Below are 23,905 nucleotides of genomic sequence, written 5' to 3' on the forward strand. Positions count from 1 at the left end.
CACCGCAAACCTGCGTTAATTATGCAAGGATGAGCGCGCGGGATTGGCTGAGCGCAGCCTGGGAGGCGGGAGCTGTCGCTTTTAATCGTGCGACTATTGGCTGAGCGCGTCTGTAGTGCTGTAGAAGAGCGCATGTGAATGGATGAGCGTTGTTGTCAGTGAGAAGACGCCGGATTAAACACGCAGACACGCGTTTGTAGATTTGAGAATTGAACGATTGCTTTTAAAATGGTACAATTTTGGAAACATGTTGGCTCATTTATTAATGATAATATCCAAGATGTATCTGTTACTTTTAAAGATTTTCTCAGTCTCCACAGAAAGAAAAGCTTGTTTAGTTATAAATTTAATTATATCCAGACACGTAAATTTACCAATACCAAACCAAATACCAAAGCTTGCTTATAAAAGGGCATGACAATAAAAATATGTGTACATTATCTGTAGCAAATAGTCCTAAACAGACCTACATGAAGAAGGAATGAAGTGTAAATTAGTTTACTTTCTGGAACTGATTGAGAAATTGACAATTCATAACAGTGCAGAAATAATGAAGTTATAAGATGGAGCTGATCTTGACTACAACATTCAGTCATTCATTTTCTTTTAGTCTCTTTATTCATCAGCAACAATTCTATCATCTGTTTTAAACAGCAGATGCCCTTCCAGCTGCAACCCAGTACTGGGAAACACCCACCTACCCACACACACACACTACTGCCAATTTAGTTGATCAATTCCCCTGTGCCGCATGTGTTTGGACTGTGGGGGAAACTGGAGCACCCGGAGGAAACCCACGCCAATGCGGGGAGAACATGCAAACTCCACACAGAAACACCAACTGATGGGGGCGGGACTCGAACCAACGACTTTCTTGCTGTGAGGTCACAGTTCTAACCACTGAGCCACCATGTCAGCCCTTGACTATGACAGATTTCCAAAATAAAATTGGTAAATAATAACTTGTTAGTGTTAGGGGGAAAGCATAGGTCTCAGATTGAGTCCTGGAGGGCCACTGCTCCAGCAATTGAGTTTGAGACCACTGCTCTTGAGTAACGTTTTAATGTAAAAATCGAATGTCAAAATGTAAATATGTTATTAAATGTGTTACTTTTTAAGGAAAGCATGTTATATTACATTTTATTGATAATTTTGGGCGACGCTGTGGCGCAGTGCATAGTGCTGTCACCTCACAGCAAGAAGGTCGCTGGTTCAAGCCTCGGTTGGTGTTTCTGTGTGGAGTTTGCATGTTCTCCCTGCGTTAGTGTGGGTTTCCTCCAGGTGCTCCGGTTTCCTCCACAGTCCAAACACATGTGGTACAGGTGAACTGCGTAGGCTAAATTCCGTTGTGAATGGGTTTCTCAGAGATGGGTTGCAGCTGGAAGGGCATCCCCTGCGTAGAACATGTGCTGGATAAGTTGGCGGTTCATTCCGCTTTGTATTTAATAGGCCTATTAATTTGTATGTTTATATTACTCTCTTGTTTCCCCTTATTTCTCTTGTGCGTTTGTTATATAGTTAATTCATAATTCCGTTTTCAACTCTGCCCCCGCCTGCACTCGTCTAATCTTGTTGATCACCGGCTGTAGACTTGCTTCATGTCGAACGCACCTAGTCATATAGCGGTGCGTGACTGTCAGCTGATGCGCTTCATACTGATGAATAGATGCTGTTTCCCAAATTCTGTAGGCGATTTGAAGTGGAGCAAAAGTCTGGGTTTTGGGTGCGTGCTTGATCAGAAATATACACATAATAATAATAATATTAATAATAATAATAATATTAATAATAATAATATTAATAATAATAATATCTAAAGATGGCAATCTTGATGGGGTTTTTTAAAACACAACTAATTTTGTCTGAAATGAGCATAAACAGGAAAGCAGTCAAATGCTTTCATTATTATGTTAGATGTGTGCAGTTTTAAAGTGACACCTCTGTTATTTAATGTAGTCAAAAGAAAAATCTAAATAAATGAGAGATCCATGCGTTGCTCTTTAATCAGAATGTGTAAGTTTCACAGTGAAAAAAAGATTAATGAGATCTGATAACTTGATTCTATTTCTTTATAATATTAATTTTATTAAGCTGAACTGTTTGATAATGTATTTGCTGCTAATGTATACTATTTATTTTTTCTATTGTAAATAATAATAATAATAAAACATGTTACTGACTATTTAACTATTTATTTACAGTCAAACAGCTCCAGATCAACATATTAAGTAATTTGGGGATTATAATAATATCCCTTATATATTACCTACCACCATCCACATCTCCACCCCCCCCCTCCGCTCTACAAGATGTGATGACTCCACCAACCCCCCTCCACCCACCCCGCTCTTCAGTTAGCGAGCACTCATATTACCCCCCCCCCCCCCCCCCCCACACACACACACACACCTGTTCTTCACCAGGGGCCCTGTAAATAATCCGTGCAGGGGGGCCTCCGAATTTTGCGCTATGCCACTGGTTGTTATCCAATATACTATCTTAGATATCTTTCCTTTGTATTTTAAACATCCAGCCATCGGGCACGGTGAGATGGGGAGAAAGTAATGCATAGTGAGAAAATTAGAAAATGTCATTTAAAGGAGTTACATTTACATGTTAGCATTTTATGTTATTTAAATGTGTTTAACATGCACTGTTTTTGTCATTCGAGATGATTTAAAGTGGTTGCAGGAGGATAAATTACCCTGAATTGTCTCCAAAATGTCAGTACAAATGGGTGAGAGAAATAAGTAGTGAATACAGCTTTTGTCAGTGTCTGGAGGCACAGAAAGAACCAAACTGGTGGTAAAAATGCACACTGAAATATTAGTAAAGTATTTGTATGACTTCTGTCTTTATTGTTTCAACAGAAGATATAATATAATTCACCATCATGAAACCCAAAGCAGTTATAACCAGAGATCAGCTCCAATTAAAGGGACAGTTCTCCCCAAAAATGAAAATGTCCTCACTATTTACTCTCTCTCAAGTGCTTCCAAACCAGTTTGAGGATTTTTATTCTTCTGTTGAACACAGAGTAAGATATTTTCAAGAGTGCTGAAACTATTATAGGAAAATCAAATGCTATGAAGGTCAATAGTTACAGGTCCCAACATTCTTCAAAATATCTTTGTGTTCAACAGAAGAAAGAAAATCAAACAGGTTTGTGTGTGTGTGTGTGTGTGCGCGCGTGTGTGTGTGTGTGTGTGTGTGTGTGTGTGTGTGTGTGAAATTAACAAACTTGAGTAGATATACTGATTGTAAAGCATTAAATAACTGACAAGAGATCTGTCAGGTCTAAGCAAAGTGCCAGCAGGCGTCTGTAGCTCCGCTCACTCTCCGTATCTCGAAGCAGAGATCAACATCCCATAATGCAATTCACAACTTGAAATAAACTCAAACAATACAAAATACAGAAACTTCATTAACAGATATTTTTATAATGTTGTATGCTCTACAAATATAGCATTTCAAAGAACAAAGCAGCCTCAAATCTCTGTGCTTCACTCAGTGATGGCGGATGGTGAATCCTGACTGATCTTATTCAGCTTCTCCATGACAGACTGGTATTCCTGATTCCATTCCTCTGGTGAAAGTGAAGATGGATCAGTCTCCAGGAATTTATAAGCATCTCTAGACTGAATGCTTAAGATACCCTGAGCTGTCAGACAGCAGAAGCTAAATTTCTGCCAATACTGAAAGAGAAAGACATGCATTTATTAAAATAAACGAAGGCTTGCTCACTGTTTTGTATCAGATTTGGTCTCTCATATACATTGATCAACTGTTGGAAAGCTATCCTGATAATAAAAACCTTATTTTGTCATCATATACACACATGCATCATCAACTCCCCCATTTCATTCTTTATGTTGTTTTCTTTTTAATCATTCATGTTGTTCGTTTATCAAATTAAGTTTTACCTCTTAAATTGACTAAATATAAGACGATGTCATAACAAATGTTCAACGGCATACAAAATAATATAAGCATGCCACTCAGAAATCTGAAGTACAGATCTCATACAGCACCATCATCTAACCCTACCAATACACTGATGACCAGAGTTATCCAAAAATAATCAAACATCATCAACTTCTGTTACCTGTCCTGCAGTTTCAATGGACTGCAGAAACTCCTCCTTCATGTCCTGCTCCTCAAGGAGATCTTCATTAACGAAGGTCCTCTTCTTCAGCGAGTCCAGCAGAGATGCTACTTTCTCCCAGAACTTTTTCAGGTCGACCAGAATCTGCTGGATTCGAGAAAGACATTTCTGCACGTCCTTCAGATGCACGGGGTCGGGAATCACACCTGGACAAACAGCATACAGTGGATATTTACCTTACCTGATTTAATGAACTTGTATTCTGCTTCTTTTCTTAAGCTAATGGAAAACTCTCTCACACAGCTGTTCTTTGGTGTTGGCCAGCTGCTGCTGAAGCTCAGTCTGTTTGGTTTGGATCTCGCACTCTTTGTTGTGCAGATCTTGCTTTTCAGTGGAGAAACGGGACAGGTCAGCTTCCAGAGATTCAGTTTTAGCATCTTCACCTGGAACAGTGGCTAACTCATAAATTGATTTAGCCAGGAGTCCAATAATTGGCACCGCTATGGCCACAATATCCATATCACGCCTGCTCTTGGAAACACCTTGAATATGATTCTGCAGTTCTGCATTTTTTTCTTCAATTTTTCTATCCATTTCTTCTATGGATTGAGTATTCTTTTTCAGCTCTTCTTCAAGCTTGTTCAAGGTGTCCTCCAGACTCTTTATCTCCTCCAAGTGTTTCTTTTGTTTTTTTGCGGTCTCTATCTGCTCCTCGATCCCATCACTGGTGCATGACGCCATGCTCCGGTTTTGTTGATCATACCTGAATACAATTTAGTCAGGTCATCTCAAGTCAAAAAACAGACTAGCGGGAGTGAGCAGTATCTAAGTAATTTTTATTTTTGTGCTTTTATTTATGTCTGTTTATGTGCGTCTCTGTTAATAATGTGATAACAGATTTTCTCTATAATGATACTGCATAGTTTTTGGTCATACAGATGAAAGTAAGACTGAACCTGCACTGTAAAAAAAAAAAAAAAAAAAAAAAAAAAAAAAAATCCCTAATTTTAGAGTTTATTTCCAGCAGCTGGGGTGCTGGAAAAAAAGTAAAATAACAGCCGTTAAATTACAGAAATTTACTGTAAAATAACGAATATTAAATTAAAGAAATTTACTGTAAAATAACGAATATTAAATTACAGAAATTTCCTTAAATTTAAATTTCTAGTTAAATTCTAGTAAATTTCTGTAATTTAATGTCCGCTATTTTACGGTAAATTTCAGTAATTTAATGTCCCCTATTTTACGGTAAATTTCAGTAATTTAATGTTTGTTATTTTATGGTAAATTTCTGTAATTTAATGTTTGTTATTATATGGTAAATTTCTGTAAATTAATGTTTGTTATTTTATGGTAAATTTCTGTAATTTAATGTCCGCTATTTTACTGTAAATTTCTGTAATTTAATGTCCGCTATTTTACTGTAAATTTCTGTAATTTAATGTCCGCTATTTTACTGTAAATTTCTGTAATTTAATGTTTGTTATTTTATGGTAAATTTCTGTAATTTAATGTCCGCTATTTTACTGTAAATTTCTGTAATTTAATGTCCCCTATTTTACGGTAAATTTCAGTAATTTAATGTTTGTTATTTTATGGTAAATTTCTGTAATTTAATGTTTGTTATTATATGGTAAATTTCTGTAATTTAATGTTTGTTATTTTATGGTAAATTTCTGTAATTTAATGTTTGTTATTTTATGGTAAATTTCTGTAAATTAATGTTTGTTATTTTATGGTAAATTTCTGTAATTTAATGTCCGCTATTTTACTGTAAATTTCTGTAATTTAATGTCCGCTATTTTACGGTAAATTTCAGTAATTTAATGTTTGTTATTTTATGGTAAATTTCTGTAATTTAATGTTTGTTATTTTATGGTAAATTTCTGTAAATTAATGTTTGTTATTTTATGGTAAATTTCTGTAATTTAATGTCCGCTATTTTACTGTAAATTTCTGTAATTTAATGTCCGCTATTTTACTGTAAATTTCTGTAATTTAATGTCCGCTATTTTACTGTAAATTTCTGTAATTTAATGTCCGCTATTTTACTGTAAATTTCTGTAATTTAATGTCCGCTATTTTACTGTAAATTTCTGTAATTTAATGTCCGCTATTTTACTGTAAATTTCTGTAATTTAATGTCCGCTATTTTACTGTAAATTTCTGTAATTTAATGTCCGCTATTTTACTGTAAATTTCTGTAATGTCCGCTGTTTTAAGGTTAATTTCTGTAATTTAATGTTTGTTATTTTATGGTAAATTTCTGTAATTTAATGTTTGTTATTTTATGGTAAATTTCTGTAATTTAATGTTTGTTATTTTATGGTAAATTTCAGTAATTTAATGTTCGTTATTTTATGGTAAATTTCTGTAATGTAATGTTTGTTATTTTATGGTAAATTTCTGTAATTTAATGTTCGTTATTTTACTGTAAATTTCTGTAATTTAATGTTAGTTATTTTATGGTAAATTTCTGTAATTTAATGTTCGTTATTTTACTGTAAATTTTTGTAATTTAATGTTCGTTATTTTACTGTAAATTTTTGTAATTTAATGTTCGTTATTTTACTGTAAATTTCTGTAATGTCCGCTGTTTTAAGGTTAATTTCTGTAATTTAATGTTTGTTATTTTATGGTAAATTTCTGTAATTTAATGTTTGTTATTTTATGGTAAATTTCTGTAATTTAATGTTTGTTATTTTATGGTAAATTTCTGTAATTTAATGTTTGTTATTTTATGGTAAATTTCTGTAATTTAATGTTTGTTATTTTATGGTAAATTTCTGTAATTTAATGTTCGTTATTTTACTGTAAATTTCTGTAATTTAATGTTAGTTATTTTATGGTAAATTTCTGTAATTTAATGTTCGTTATTTTACGGTAAATTTCTGTAATTTAATGTTTGTTATTTTATGGTAAATTTCTGTAATTTAATGTCCGCTATTTTACTGCAAATTTCTGTAATTTAATGTTTGTTATTTTATGGTAAATTTCAGTAATTTAATGTTCGTTATTTTATGGTAAATTTCTGTAATGTAATGTTTGTTATTTTATGGTAAATTTCTGTAATTTAATGTTCGTTATTTTACTGTAAATTTCTGTAATTTAATGTTAGTTATTTTATGGTAAATTTCTGTAATTTAATGTTCGTTATTTTATGGTAAATTTCTGTAATTTAATGTTCGTTATTTTACTGTAAATTTCTGTAATTTAATGTTAGTTATTTTATGGTAAATTTCTGTAATTTAATGTTCGTTATTTTACTGTAAATTTCTGTAATTTAATGTTCGTTATTTTACTGTAAATTTCTGTAATTTAATGTTTGTTATTTTATGGTAAATTTCTGTAATTTAATGTTTGTTATTTTATGGTAAATTTCTGTAATTTAATGTTTGTTATTTTATGGTAAATTTCTGTAATTTAATGTTTGTTATTTTATGGTAAATTTCTGTAATGTAATGTTTGTTATTTTATGGTAAATTTCTGTAATTTAATGTTTGTTATTATATGGTAAATTTCTGTAATTTAATGTTTGTTATTTTATGGTAAATTTCTGTAATTTAATGTTTGTTATTTTATGGTAAATTTCTGTAATTTAATGTTTGTTATTTTATGGTAAATTTCTGTAATTTAATGTTTGTTATTTTATGGTAAATTTCTGTAATTTAATGTTTGTTATTATATGGTAAATTTCTGTAATTTAATGTTTGTTATTTTATGGTAAATTTCTGTAATTTAATGTTTGTTATTTTATGGTAAATTTCTGTAATTTAATGTTTGTTATTTTATGGTAAATTTCTGTAATTTAATGTCCGCTATTTTACTGTAAATTTCTGTAATTTAATGTTTGTTATTTTATGGTAAATTTCTGTAATTTAATGTCCGCTATTTTACTGTAAATTTCTGTAATTTAATGTTTGTTATTTTATGGTAAATTTCTGTAATTTAATGTTTGTTATTTTATGGTAAATTTCTGTAATTTAATGTTAGTTATTTTATGGTAAATTTCTGTAATTTAATGTTTGTTATTATATGGTAAATTTCTGTAATTTAATGTTTGTTATTTTATGGTAAATTTCTGTAATGTAATGTTTGTTATTTTATGGTAAATTTCTGTAATTTAATGTCCGCTATTTTACTGTAAATTTCTGTAATTTAATGTTTGTTATTTTATGGTAAATTTCAGTAATTTAATGTCCGCTATTTTACTGTAAATTTCTGTAATTTAATGTTTGTTATTTTACTGTAAATTTCTGTAATTTAATGTTTGTTATTTTATGGTAAATTTCTGTAATTTAATGTTTGTTATTTTATGGTAAATTTCTGTAATTTAATGTTAGTTATTTTATGGTAAATTTCTGTAATTTAATGTTTGTTATTATATGGTAAATTTCTGTAATTTAATGTTTGTTATTTTATGGTAAATTTCTGTAATGTAATGTTTGTTATTTTATGGTAAATTTCTGTAATTTAATGTCCGCTATTTTACTGTAAATTTCTGTAATTTAATGTTTGTTATTTTATGGTACATTTCAGTAATTTAATGTTTGTTATTTTACTGTAAATTTCTGTAATTTAATGTTAGTTATTTTATGGTAAATTTCTGTAATTTAATGTTTGTTATTTTATGGCAAATTTCTGTAATTTAATGTTTGTTATTTTATGGTAAATTTCTGTAATTTAATGTCCGCTATTTTACTGTAAATTTCTGTAATTTAATGTTAGTTATTTTATGGTAAATTTCTGTAATTTAATGTTTGTTATTTTATGGTAAATTTCTGTAATTTAATGTTTGTTATTTTATGGTAAATTTCTGTAATTTAATGTTTGTTATTTTATGGTAAATTTCTGTAATTTAATATTTGTTATTTTATGGTAAATTTCTGTAATTTAATGTTAGTTATTTTATGGTAAATTTCTGTAATTTAATGTTTGTTATTATATGGTAAATTTCTGTAATTTAATGTTTGTTATTTTATGGTAAATTTCTGTAATGTAATGTTTGTTATTTTATGGTAAATTTCTGTAATGTAATGTTTGTTATTTTATGGTAAATTTCTGTAATTTAATGTCCGCTATTTTACTGTAAATTTCTGTAATTTAATGTTTGTTATTTTATGGTAAATTTCTGTAATGTAATGTTTGTTATTTTATGGTAAATTTCTGTAATTTAATGTCCGCTATTTTACTGTAAATTTCTGTAATTTAATGTTTGTTATTTTATGGTAAATTTCTGTAATTTAATGTTTGTTATTTTATGGTAAATTTCTGTAATTTAATGTTTGTTATTTTATGGTAAATTTCTGTAATTTAATGTTTGTTATTTTACTGTAAATTTCTGTAATTTAATGTTAGTTATTTTATGGTAAATTTCTGTAATTTAATGTTTGTTATTTTATGGTAAATTTCTGTAATTTAATGTTTGTTATTTTATGGCAAATTTCTGTAATTTAATGTTTGTTATTTTATGGTAAATTTCTGTAATTTAATGTTTGTTATTTTATGGTAAATTTCTGTAATTTAATGTCCGCTATTTTACTGTAAATTTCTGTAATTTAATGTTAGTTATTTTATGGTAAATTTCTGTAATTTAATGTTTGTTATTTTATGGTAAATTTCTGTAATTTAATGTTTGTTATTTTATGGTAAATTTCTGTAAATTAATGTTTGTTATTTTATGGTAAATTTCTGTAATTTAATGTTTGTTATTTTACTGTAAATTTCTGTAATTTAATGTCCGCTATTTTACTGTAAATTTCTGTAATTTAATGTTTGTTATTTTATGGTAAATTTCTGTAATTTAATGTTTGTTATTTTATGGTAAATTTCTGTAATTTAATGTCCGCTATTTTACTGTAAATTTCTGTAATTTAATGTCCGTTATTTTACTGTAAATTTCTGTAATTTAATGTTTGTTATTTTACTGTAAATTTCTGTAATTTAATGTTTGTTATTTTATGGTAAATTTCTGTAATTTAATGTTTGTTATTTTATGGTAAATTTCTGTAATGTAATGTTTGTTATTTTATGGTAAATTTCTGTAATTTAATGTTTGTTATTTTATGGTAAATTTCTGTAATTTAATGTCCGCTATTTTACTGCAAATTTCTGTAATTTAATGTTTGTTATTATATGGTAAATTTCTGTAATTTAATGTTTGTTATTTTATGGTAAATTTCTGTAATGTAATGTTTGTTATTTTATGGTAAATTTCTGTAATTTAATGTCCGCTATTTTACTGTAAATTTCTGTAATTTAATGTTTGTTATTTTATGGTAAATTTCAGTAATTTAATGTCCGCTATTTTACTGTAAATTTCTGTAATTTAATGTTTGTTATTTTATGGTAAATTTCTGTAATTTAATGTTTGTTATTTTATGGTAAATTTCAGTAATTTAATGTCCGCTATTTTACTGTAAATTTCTGTAATTTAATGTTTGTTATTTTATGGTAAATTTCTGTAATTTAATGTTTGTTATTTTATGGTAAATTTCTGTAATTTAATGTCCGCTATTTTACTGTAAATTTCTGTAATTTAATGTTTGTTATTTTATGGTAAATTTCTGTAATTTAATGTTAGTTATTTTATGGTAAATTTCTGTAATTTAATGTTTGTTATTTTATGGTAAATTTCTGTAATTTAATGTTAGTTATTTTATGGTAAATTTCTGTAATTTAATGTTTGTTATTTTATGGTAAATTTCTGTAATTTAATGTTTGTTATTTTATGGTAAATTTCTGTAATTTAATGTTAGTTATTTTATGGTAAATTTCTGTAATTTAATGTCCGCTATTTTACTGTAAATTTCTGTAATTTAATGTTTGTTATTTTATGGTAAATTTCTGTAATTTAATGTTTGTTATTTTATGGTAAATTTCTGTAATGTAATGTTTGTTATTTTATGGTAAATTTCTGTAATTTAATGTTTGTTATTTTATGGTAAATTTCTGTAATTTAATGTCCGCTATTTTACTGTAAATTTCTGTAATTTAATGTTTGTTATTTTATGGTAAATTTCTGTAATTTAATGTCCGCTATTTTACTGTAAATTTCTGTAATGTAATGTTTGTTATTTTATGGTAAATTTCTGTAATTTAATGTCCGCTATTTTACTGTAAATTTCTGTAATTTAATGTTAGTTATTTTATGGTAAATTTCTGTAATTTAATGTTCGTTATTTTACTGTAAATTTTTGTAATTTAATGTTTGTTATTTTATGGTAAATTTCTGTAATTTAATGTTTGTTATTTTATGGTAAATTTCTGTAATTTAATGTTTGTTATTTTATGGTAAATTTCTGTAATTTAATGTTTGTTATTTTATGGTAAATTTCTGTAATTTAATGTTAGTTATTTTATGGTAAATTTCTGTAATTTAATGTCCGCTATTTTACTGTAAATTTCTGTAATTTAATGTCCGCTATTTTACTGTAAATTTCTGTAATTTAATGTTTGTTATTTTATGGTAAATTTCTGTAATTTAATGTTTGTTATTTTATGGTAAATTTCTGTAATTTAATGTTTGTTATTTTATGGTAAATTTCTGTAATTTAATGTTAGTTATTTTATGGTAAATTTCTGTAATTTAATGTCCGCTATTTTACTGTAAATTTCTGTAATTTAATGTTAGTTATTTTATGGTAAATTTCTGTAATTTAATGTTTGTTATTTTATGGTAAATTTCTGTAATTTAATGTTTGTTATTTTATGGTAAATTTCTGTAATTTAATGTTTGTTATTTTACTGTAAATTTCTGTAATTTAATGTCCGCTATTTTACTGTAAATTTCTGTAATTTAATGTTAGTTATTTTATGGTAAATTTCAGTAATTTAATGTTCGTTATTTTATGGTAAATTTCTGTAATGTAATGTTTGTTATTTTATGGTAAATTTCTGTAATTTAAAGTCCGCTATTTTACTGTAAATTTCTGTAATTTAATGTTAGTTATTTTATGGTAAATTTCAGTAATTTAATGTTCGTTATTTTATGGTAAATTTCTGTAATGTAATGTTTGTTATTTTATGGTAAATTTCTGTAATTTAATGTTCGTTATTTTACTGTAAATTTCTGTAATTTAATGTCCGCTATTTTACTGTAAATTTCTGTAATTTAATGTCCGCTATTTTACTGTAAATTTCTGTAATTTAATGTTTGTTATTTTATGGTAAATTTCTGTAATTTAATGTTTGTTATTTTATGGTAAATTTCTGTAATTTAATGTTTGTTATTTTATGGTAAATTTCTGTAATTTAATGTTAGTTATTTTATGGTAAATTTCTGTAATTTAATGTCCGCTATTTTACTGTAAATTTCTGTAATTTAATGTTAGTTATTTTATGGTAAATTTCTGTAATTTAATGTTTGTTATTTTATGGTAAATTTCTGTAATTTAATGTTTGTTATTTTATGGTAAATTTCTGTAATTTAATGTTTGTTATTTTACTGTAAATTTCTGTAATTTAATGTCCGCTATTTTACTGTAAATTTCTGTAATTTAATGTTAGTTATTTTATGGTAAATTTCAGTAATTTAATGTTCGTTATTTTATGGTAAATTTCTGTAATGTAATGTTTGTTATTTTATGGTAAATTTCTGTAATTTAAAGTCCGCTATTTTACTGTAAATTTCTGTAATTTAATGTTAGTTATTTTATGGTAAATTTCAGTAATTTAATGTTCGTTATTTTATGGTAAATTTCTGTAATGTAATGTTTGTTATTTTATGGTAAATTTCTGTAATTTAATGTTCGTTATTTTACTGTAAATTTCTGTAATTTAATGTCCGCTATTTTACTGTAAATTTCTGTAATTTAATGTCCGCTATTTTACTGTAAATTTCTGTAATTTAATGTCCGCTATTTTACTGTAAATTTCTGTAATTTAATGTCTGCTATTTTAGGGTAAATTTCTGTAATTTAATGTCCACTATTTTATGGTAAATTTCTGTAATGTAATGTTTGTTATTTTATGGTAAATTTCTGTAATTTAATGTCCGCTATTTTACTGTAAATTTCTGTAATTTAATGTTCGTTATTTTACTGTAAATTTCTGTAATTTAATGTTTGTTATTTTATGGTAAATTTCTGTAATTTAATATCTGTTATTTTATAGTTAATTTCTGTACGTTATTTTACATTTTTTTCGGCACCCCAGCTTCGGGAATTAAACTGTAGAATTACAGATTTTTTTTTTACAGTGTGTGGAGCATGGAAATGATATATTGTTGAGCCACTTATTTCTTTGGTTTTGTTAATGTGTCATGGAAGTGAAACATATTTGTGTAGGTCTTTTAACTGTGTTTATATTGTATAAATAATTGCATTTTGTTTAACTGTTTTGTCATCCTGCAAAAAAACGAAACTAATTAAATGTCATTTAATAAATTTTTTTCTCAAAAACTTAAAAAAAGGATCAGCGAAGATGTTGTACTTTTTAAAATCAGGTTCTGCATATTCTGCTGGCATGTAATTCCTGAAAGACAAATGCTGACAAATAAATATTATTGCTAATGTTTTCACCTGTTCACCATGTCATCCATGGCTCTAATGATGTCATCGATCCAGGCTCTGGCTTTCTCCAGGTATTTCACAGGCAGACTGGCTTCATTATTTTCATCAGCGTACATCAGCATAGGGAACAGAGACGTCACCAGGTTATCACTAGTGCTGGAACACTACAAGAAAGAGCATTCATCCACAAATTAAGTCATTTAACGAATTTAAGCATTTCCGAGTACTGGGTTGCAGCCGGAAGGGTATCTGCTGCGTAAAACACATGCTGAATACATTGGCGGTTCATTCCACTGTGGCAACCCCTGAATAATAAAGGGACTAAGTCGAAAAGAAAATAAAGGAATAAATTTAAACAGCATAACATTGTGACATCTGTAGATTACTTCAATTACAATTGAACTGGATGGCGGCACGGTGGCTCAGTGGCTAGCACTATCATCGGGCATCCAATGCATAAAACATATGCCAGATTAATTTGCAGTTCAGTCCACTGAGGTGACCCCTGATTTTTCATTATAAGCTGTGCATAATTGAATTGGTTTGCTGTTTTCTACTGGTTTGTTATTTGATAAATAAGAAGGTTGTTGTGTCGGTCAGAAATAATCTGAGGTGTACTGCAGGGCTCTATATTCAGGCAAATTTTGTTTTCATCTTTTATGTAATCTCTTGGTTTTACAATTTGAAGACATACTTGATCTTCACTCTAAATCTGATTACATTCATACTTATCACTATGTTCTGAAACTGATGCTGTGATCAGAATAATGTGGATGACCTTCAAGGTTACCCAGCAAATGAAAGTGAAGTGCTGAGGGGGTAGAGGGTGTCTATATGCAGCCGCCTCTAACAAGACAAACCTACGTACAAAGAAAACCTACGTAAATCTAAATCCGCCACTGCTTTACTTTGAGTTTAAAATTAATACTGTGCATTCAAAAACCAATGATTCACACACTGTAGGTTAATTCAAGGTTTAAATTATAGTTTGCATATTTGTTTTATCAGAGTCACTGATGAACTGAACGCAGCAATCCTGTTTATTTGATGACTCTAGTAACAAGCCTATCCTCACATAATTTAATGTAGGATACTGTTGTGACATGTTTTGCCACCAATTGACATTCATTCATTCATTTTCTTTTCAGTTTAGTCCCTTTATTAATCAGGGGTCGCCACAGCAGAACGAACCGCCAACTATTCCAGCATATGTTTTACGCAGCGGATGCCCTTCTACCTGCAACTCAGCACTGGGAAACACTCATACACACTCATTCACACACACACTCATACACTACGGCCAATTTAGTCCCATATAGTTTATGTGTTTGGACTGTGGGGGAAACTGGAGCATCCGGAGCAAACCCACGCCAACACGGGGAGAACATGCAAACTCCACACAGAAACACCAACTGACCCAGCCAGGCCTCGACCCAGCGACCTTCTTGCTGTGAGGCGATCGTGCTACCCACTGCACCACTGTGACGCCCATCACCAATTGACAGTTCGACGTAATAGATTGTGCCTCACACTGAGCAGAACATCTTCAGAGGATCCAAACAGTCTCTGAGTCTCCAGAGCTCTTTTTCTAATCAGACTCTCCAGTTTCGGGAATCCTCCCAAACACAGATAAGACAGATGATAGAGAAGAGCCGTTCGCTCCGCAGCTGGAAGAAGCTCGTGAATAAACTCTGGATTGCCCACAGAATTACTGAGCATGAGCTCTGAAACACCAAAACACACACACACACACACACACACACACACACACATTACTGATGTTTAACAATCATCTGAGTTTAATTATTGGTGATATTTTGTGTGCTTACAAAGCAGTTTTCAACTAAAATCCAAAAACTTAGTTGACCTTTTCTGCAGTGTGAACACACAATCTTGATGCAAGTAATTTGTGTTTTAAAGATATGTACGTGTTTCAACCTCTTTCACTTCAGGGCCCACTTCTTTCTCAGACTAATTTTTGAAGGCCCACCTGTGTGACAATTTCTCTAAAATATTTGTATGAAATGCTTATTTAAACCTTTATTTATTAACAAATACATATATTGTGCCTTATATTATTTTCTATAATCAGTATTTTATAAAAATATATAATTTAATAAAAATGTTATTATATAAAACTAGAACTATGCAATATATGACAGCTATAGCTAGGCCCACATGGTATCTGCCCGCGATTTCTGCAGATTTTTAGCCCATCATTAATTCTGTTTATTTACTAGAGTAAATGTGTGTAAATCTATATTTATTCAGTTTTTAATTAATTACAGTAATATTATTGACTAATATGAACATGTTCATCTGATTTAAGCACAGTGCAGTGTGTACAGTAATATTTTCTGTCTTTTAGTAGAGATATTATATGAGAGACTTGCTTTGTTTACCAAATAAAGTGTAACTAATTGGATTAGCATTTTAAACATTAAATAAAAGTTAGAAAGGTATTACTTTTATTTCACATATTAAGGTTTTAGTTATGATCCTCCCAAAATAATTCAGCAGAAATCCACAGATTTTTAACACAATTCTCCGCAGAAATAGCAAAAAACGTCCGCAGATTCCGTCTGGCCCTATCTATAGCTTTGTATATATATATATATATATATATATATATATATATATATATATATATATATATATATATATATATATATATATATATATATATATATATATATATATATATTTATATATATATATATAAATAACATACACAGACTTAAAGAGAACTACAGATCAACAGGGAGATTGCAAAGGACCACCTTCTGCTTTAAACTGGACTGACTGAATATTTACTAATAAATATCCACTGTTCAAAAATATGCAGACAAATGTAAAATACAGTAAAACACCCTAAATCTGTTGAAACGCGTGGATCTGATGGTGGTTGAGTTTACAGCTGGATATTATTGGTAGATCGCTGACAGTAACAGTGAACAGCTCCGCTAGAGCATGTCTGAAGCTCATATGCAGGTTTATTTTACATTCTATGGCAGAAACACCATTGAGCCTCGCTAGATCCTCCTGTAGTGGTGCACTTCTGTTACAAAACACTCACAGGATATTATTTTGAACAACTATGTGGATTTATTAAACAGTTCATACAAAAATACACAAAGAGAGACTTTCACTTTCACTTCACGTATAGTTTGTGAATGAACAGACTGATGTGTACTAATTCGTCACCTTAGAGTTATAAGGTTTTATCTGAGTTATTGACATATTCTTATTAAATGACAACTTATTTATATTATGGGATGTTTTTTTATAATTTGTTTACATTTTAAGACTTTTTATTTAATAAACAAATGTTACACACACACTGTTTGCTATATGGAATGCAAAAACTTTGAAGCATATAATTCTAAGGCGACGAATTGCAGATCATAACATCGTTTTTGCACTGTTTGAAGTAATCAATCAGAATACAGGAGAAAGTGAGTTATTTCGATCATTTTTATATAGCACATTAATAATGAAATCCAAAACTTATAGTATAATATTGAGAGTTATTTTTAAGATATCTCGTGGCCCACCTGCAGGATAGCTGAGGCCCACTAGTGAGAATTGAGACTCCCTGCTGTATTGTAAGCTGGATCCCAGGGTTGAATATACATTTCTGCTTAGAACCTCTGTAAACTTTTTATGAACATTACTGAGTTGAGTAAAACAATTTAAGTCAATACAGAAATTATTACAATTTAATGCATTATCCATGCATTGTCCAGCATTCGCGTGGGTTTCCTCCGGGTGCTCCAGTTTCCCTGACAATTCCAAAGACATGTGGTATAGGTGAATTGGGTAAGCTAAAATCGTCCGTAGTGTATGAGTGTGAATGAGTGTGTATGGGTGTTTCCCAGTGATGGGTTGCAGCTGGAAGGGCATCCGCTGTGTAAAACATATGGTGGATAAGTTGACGGTTCATTCCGCTGTGGCGACCACAGATTAATAAAGGGACTGAGCCGAAAGGAAAATGAATGAATGAATCCATGCATTCTTAGACTATTGGTAAATAACTTGTTCTCTTTATTTCAGAACAGTTTTGAGGCATTTGTATTGATATAATTTTCTGTATGAATCTGCTTTATGTGCATAAATGCACCTTTACCTTCCTGTGTATTACCTACACTTTTATTTAGAGCTGAATGAATGAGTGTGAAATGTAAAGTGTCTCACCTTTGCTGTCAGCCATGGTGTTCGAATGAGTGGACGCTGCTAAAGCCTCAATACAGTCTCTAGAAAATAGATGAAGGCAGTAGATTTGAATAAAGCAGAATAAACAGACAATTAAAGTTAAAATTCTCCCCCTGAGCACTTCATTTGGACTTTAAATGTATACCATGGGCTGATCTGGCTACAGAATCGCACCCTGACTTTCTTGACTCTTTTCCTAAAATACTCAGACCAAGACAGAATCTCCTCCAATAAAGGTTGTGTGAAACAACAATAGGAATTTGCATGGGATGTTAGATCTGAAGAGTTTCTGCCTACAGAGAGCAAAAGCTCATTTGAATAGAAGCTCCCAGATAGCGGTAAACCTTTAGCAGTGGCTCAACCTCAAGTTATAAATCTATTATTTTGATTATACCTATTTCTGAGGGAATGAGACCATTGTACCAGACGCACAGAGACATTTTAAAAGATATCAGACACGATAGAGGAAGACACTAGCATTGATTCAGTACATTTATACTCTGAGAGGATCTTTGTGTGTGCGTGTCATGATCACCAGCAATCTAACCACCAGAGGGCGCTGGTAAACACTCACATGAAGCACAAATCTGCTGGTAAATGGTCTACAAGAACCAGTCATGCTCCACACACACAACCGGTTCCAGATCCTGACTGATTACATACACACTGCTGATGCTGCTCAAGTATTGATTACACACACATATATACAGCACAGAAACGCTCACGGTTGCTGAGTCTTGTTTTCTGTTTAGTGACACTTCCTTTGTCTTGTTTTTCTGTGTTTTTGATCCTCTGCCTGTTGCTTTTGACTACAACTCTGGATTGCTCTTATACATCTGTTTGCCCCTGTATTGACCACTGCTTGCCTGACCATTCTAACAAACCTGCATGTGGATCTGCCCCCCTGTGTTGTCAGTGTCATCTCCTGGTTACAGTGCATTAGGTGAAGAGGAGAGTGCAGGAGAGAGTTCAGATATGAATGAAGGAAAGGAGATTCATTCTCTGATGGGGTGTGGAGTCTCTGTGTTTCTACTCCATGCTTATATTGTCTATATAGAGATATCAAAGTCTGAGCTATCTCAAGTCTTACAGGGCGTAATGTTGTCTTTTAATTCTTGAAATCACATTTGTCAGATAACTGTGTGGTGCTTTCAGAGGCATATAATTAAGCCCACACATAATCTCCAGCCTATCATTGAGTCTGTTTATTTACTTGTGTAAATGTGTGTATATTTATTCAGTTTTTAAATTAATTTATTAATATTATTGACTAATATGAAAATATTGATTTATTTACAACAGTTTGTACAGTGATATTTTCTGTCTTTCAGTACATTTATTATATGAGAGACTTGCTTTGTTTACTAAATAAGTGGATCTAATTGGATTTGCATTGTAAACATTAAATAAAAGTTGAAAAGGTATTATTTTTATTTCATATATTAAGGTTTTAGTTATGATACTCCCCCCAAAAATTCTGCATAAATGCACATATTTTTAACAAAATGTGTGCAGATTCTGTCTGGCCCTACTTATAATAGTCCACCCGCAACACTTTGGCAAACTGAACTAATGCTGATATGAGTGAGGTATATTGTCTTATAAAACATGTCAATGTGATCCTAATAGGGACATCTTTTATAATTACAGCATCGTCAACAAAAACCTCTGTTCATGAAGAAAAGCACAGATGTAACAAGTAATTTACAGTATTAAAAAGGATCCACTAAAATTAGGGCTGCACGATTCTGGCTAAAATGAGAATTTTCTCAGGAATCTGTAGATGTAAAATAAATGGTATTATGAGTAGGCTATTATGATTCTCAAAAACATGGTTAAAAAACAGTAGCAATATCAGGCCTATGTGTGGGTTTGTTAACATGTTAAATTGTCTATAGCCTTTGATTGGTGGACTTTAAATGTGTCCTGGTCATTAATGCACAGTAAAGTGAAGACATCAGAATACATCTATTCATAATTCTGAAGTTGAATTGTTATGTTTGAGACATATGCTTGCAATCTGTCACTGACAACATTATTAGACAATTTTATTTCACTGGTGAAATGAAACATTAGTCATTATCAGATTCCCTCATGCTTTAGGGGAGCGTGGGGCACCGCTTGGTTAAATGTAACACGGAGTTTAAGGTATTTGCTCAGGGTTAACCACACTGAAAAAATTATTTCAAAGATGATTCCTTGGATTTACTCATTTTTTTTACATTAAGTGGTTGTAAACAATTTATTTGGGCTGAATTTAAACAAAAAAATAAGTTGAACATTATTAAATTTAATTTGTTTGTTTAAATTCAACACAAATAAATTGTTTGCAACAGTTTTGCATGCAACACTTATTTCAGTGCATGGCATGCTTCAGAGGTTTTCATCACAGTGTCGGCAGACGTCTTCCTGCCAATTATTGGAAAAGTTCGACGAAATTTGGATGAGAAACACAGGAGAAACCATTCTTGTAGCATAAAAGTATTTTTTATTATAGTCAATTTTTTTATTTTAAAAAGATCAGTGAAAGTCTGAATGTGAAATCTTATATTGTTGTGATCAGCGTCTTCTAGGCTAAAAGATGAAACCATTTTGAGAGATGTAAGAAACACACAGTGACTGCCAGCCGGTTTTGAAGAAAACACGACACAGCGGGGTTAGTTGTAACAGGGTGTTACAATTAAGCCACACACTGTTGAACACCAATTAAACTAACACAATATTTTTTTAATTTTGAGTGTAATGTTGAGAACCTTTTAAATAAAATGATTTTTAATAGAATTTTTTTTTTGATAGACAAAAAATATTTTATTGCTAATACTACAAATAAATGCATTGTATAATAATGGATAACAATCCAAATAAACCCAATGTGTTCATCCAATCAATAAATAAACATACTGTGCTATGTAGAACAAAAAATAAATTGAGCTATGTACAGAGAAAATAAAGCTAATATTTAAAGTAAACTGAATTTAAATTAACTGTGCGTAATCTGCCTTTTTAAGCATGTTACAGCTAACCCTCTGTCTGTTACAACTTGCCCCGCAGGTGGGGTAAATAGTAACATTTATACTCCTGGCACTTTTGGCAACACTGCACAGAAATCATAGGTCCGGCGATCATACAGCCAGTGCTCATTTGTAGGAGAGGCTTGTGTTTTGTTGGTAAAAAAACAAATGGTTTGTCTAACCCCAATACTTTGTTTATTATTTGACCAAAACCAAAAAGGGTTACATTGTGCCCCGCTCTCCCCTATACTCAATGTTATATAGGCTAGAGTAGTTACTGACACTGTTAAACATTTGGCTCACACACAACACTCGGTTCGCTATGAAAGAAAAACATATCAGATGCTTATTGTAATCCTAACTCTAAAACGGGATCGTTTAAATGATGTGAGCACTTTCGGTTTCGGTTTCACCTTCACTGCCGAGTGTCAGAAAAAACACGCATGTGGCTCCCGAACGCTATGTGCATCAAACTGAACGTTATTTACAACTTTATTAGCAGTTATTCACAGCATATGCAGGTTCTGTTCACTAAAGTAGACAACGGTCATCACCCGGTGCGTCCTCTCTGAGGTAAACAGAGAGCTCATGGGCTCGTGTGATTTTGCGGCACATCATTACATAAAGACAGAAATTATATTTTTGGGTGCATTATATCTTATAAATACAGTATGCGACTCTTTCAACACCATTTGTGGTCTGACCCAACCACAATCTGGCACACGCAATCTAGGCATACCATATATGGTTACGACGGATGTTAATGTTATTAACGTCTTCTTGGACATCGTCATCGACATATTTTGATATATATGGTTAATAAATATTGTACAAAATAAACAACAGTGTTTACTTTATTTAACAAATATTGCGATCGAGACGGGCGAATGGGGAGCGTTCTTTCCGACCGCCATTCATTATAAAAGACTGAACAGTTTTCCATCAGTCATCATAGATGATCAGTCATTATTATCTGACAATAATATGGCAGATACTCGTTTGCTGGCCTTGTTGAACGATCTAAATTGGACAGGTTTGTTTTATATAATGGATTCATTTATAATGAAGGAAATAATAGCAAGTTAAAGGAAATAATACATTTAATATAAAAATCTTTTACATGTAATATATGTATAACACTATATGAATATTTTTCTCAAGCGATTTAGTAGTGTGTATTTGCTTAATTTTCTAATAACTTTTTAATTAATGATTTCCCACATTTAATATTGTAGTAATTTATAGTAAGCAATATATTGTTTTTAAACCAAAATTTAGCAATAAAAACAAATTAACTATTAATAATTAATAATTAATTAAAAAAATAAAAATAATATATATATATATATATATATATATATATATATATATATATATATATATATATATATATATATATATATATATATATAACTAACAGCTGACAGTTTAGTAAAAGATAGTAGTTTATAATCAGATAATCAGTTGAGATAATCAGTTTATATTATTGAAATGATTAACTATAGTAATTCATTTAAATGTGACACATTATTGTTTGCTTTTTATATTTTACAACAAAGTGATTTTAACCAACTACGATAATATTCAGATCCTGAACGTGTATGTGGACACGTGAATAAAGTCATAAGTGTCTTTAACCTATTATTTTATTTACATAATTTGGGTTCAGAAACTGCAGAGGTGATAAAATGATCGTTACTATATAATAATAATGAAATGGGAAATCATATTTGTGAAATTCAATAGGTGGCGATAATGCTAAGGAGTTAAGTTACCATATATGGTTTGCCTAGATCGTGTGTGCTAGATTGTGTGTGGTTCTGCAGCTGGATATATCTCGTCTGACTGTGTCCAAGTTGCTGAGGAACTTAGGCTATATAAAACAATGTGAAGACTTATGCGACCGCCTTTTTGCTAGTAATTGGCTGAATTGTAGAAATGCTGGATTAAGATAGTGCGGGAAGTCGAGATCACAATATTTTTCGTTTAATCATGCAGCTCTAACTAGAATCTACATTTATTGCCAGATTCTTAAAGACACAAAGAAAAAATAAATTATTATTTAAAATGCCAAACAGAGAGCTTAACATATGTCCTAATAAAAAAGGACAATCTTATTCTACAACATCCGATTCAAAATCATATCCTTTCTTTAAAAAACAAAAACATGCCTAAAGGAAGAGAGTTACTCACTTGTAGAGATGCTGTCTTCCTGTTGTCTATCTCCTCGTGTATTTATAGAGCGAGAGAGATTCCTGCTGTGTCATGAGTCCCCAGGCTGCCAAGTTCTTTAAACCACGTGATTTCCAATCCCTGAAATGAGGGGGAATCGATCCAATTAGGACAAAATGCGCAAGATATTAAAAGTATCTGTTGAATTAAAGTATGGAAACCCCCAGTTAAGTTCTGGATTAATACTTCACAGAATGTATCCCATGAAACACTAAAGTACAAAGTCCAGTATTTATTATCAGGTAACAATAGTTAATACTAGTTTCATGTGGCATACATTACATTAGTCCATATGTGGTTCTATTGTTTAATGAAGTGAGTTTTTCTCATTAAAAAAGCAGTAGTCTGCCAATGGGGTGAGTGAAATAAGCCTGTTTTTGGTTTGAAATAAGGTTAGTTTGCCCCATTGGCAGGTTAATTTCCTTGTTTTATTTAACATTTTTTTTAGATATTTTGGTCAAGAAACGAAGTAAAAACTAAGTAAGAAAAGCATTTTTTTGCAGTGTCAACATTTATATCCATATTTAAATGCTTATATGCGGCTGTTGTCCTTTATAGTATGGTGTTCAGATCTTGTGACTGAATAATAATAAGTTTGTTAGTGTAGGTTGCATTCAGCTGTTTGCTTTAATAAAAGTTACAGCAAATAAAATAGTTGGTGTTTTAGGCTTGTTAACTGCCTTCATGCCTTATTTTTCAGTTTATTCACGACAACTTGCTTTTGTATAATGTTATCATCATTATTAGTAGTAGTAGTATTTATTATATGCATATTTATATTTGTTTTATTAAAAACAAGAGTAGATTTGTCCACCTGTGGGGTTTTGGAGACG

General features: G+C 30.5%; 1 protein-coding gene across 1 annotated transcript; it reads right to left on the reverse strand.

The window, feature by feature from the left end:
- Window positions 1-3,420: 3,420 nt before the first annotated feature.
- Window positions 3,421-23,204, reverse strand: LOC130218552 (uncharacterized). Its single transcript, XM_056450765.1, has 7 exons — window positions 23,034-23,204; window positions 17,812-17,870; window positions 15,148-15,341; window positions 13,627-13,781; window positions 4,405-4,868; window positions 4,106-4,311; window positions 3,421-3,695 (listed from the first exon to the last, which is right to left on the reverse strand). The coding sequence occupies exons 2-7, from the start codon at window positions 17,825-17,827 to the stop codon at window positions 3,504-3,506; spliced, it is 1,227 nt and encodes a 408-aa protein (XP_056306740.1). The 5' UTR covers window positions 17,828-17,870; window positions 23,034-23,204; the 3' UTR covers window positions 3,421-3,503.
- Window positions 23,205-23,905: the final 701 nt, after the last annotated feature.

This window comes from Danio aesculapii, chromosome 24, assembly GCF_903798145.1.
Source record: "Danio aesculapii chromosome 24, fDanAes4.1, whole genome shotgun sequence".
NCBI classification, from domain to species: Eukaryota; Metazoa; Chordata; class Actinopteri; order Cypriniformes; family Danionidae; genus Danio; species Danio aesculapii.

Excerpts from the sequence above, each read along its gene's own strand:
- LOC130218552 (XM_056450765.1), bottom strand. Across the intron at positions 4,869-13,626 it reads ATGGATGACATGGTGAACAG|GTATGATCAACAAAACCGGA; the intron begins GTGAAAACATTA and ends AATTGTATTCAG. Across the intron at positions 4,312-4,404 it reads CAACACCAAAGAACAGCTGT|GTGTGATTCCCGACCCCGTG; the intron begins GTGAGAGAGTTT and ends CTGTTTGTCCAG.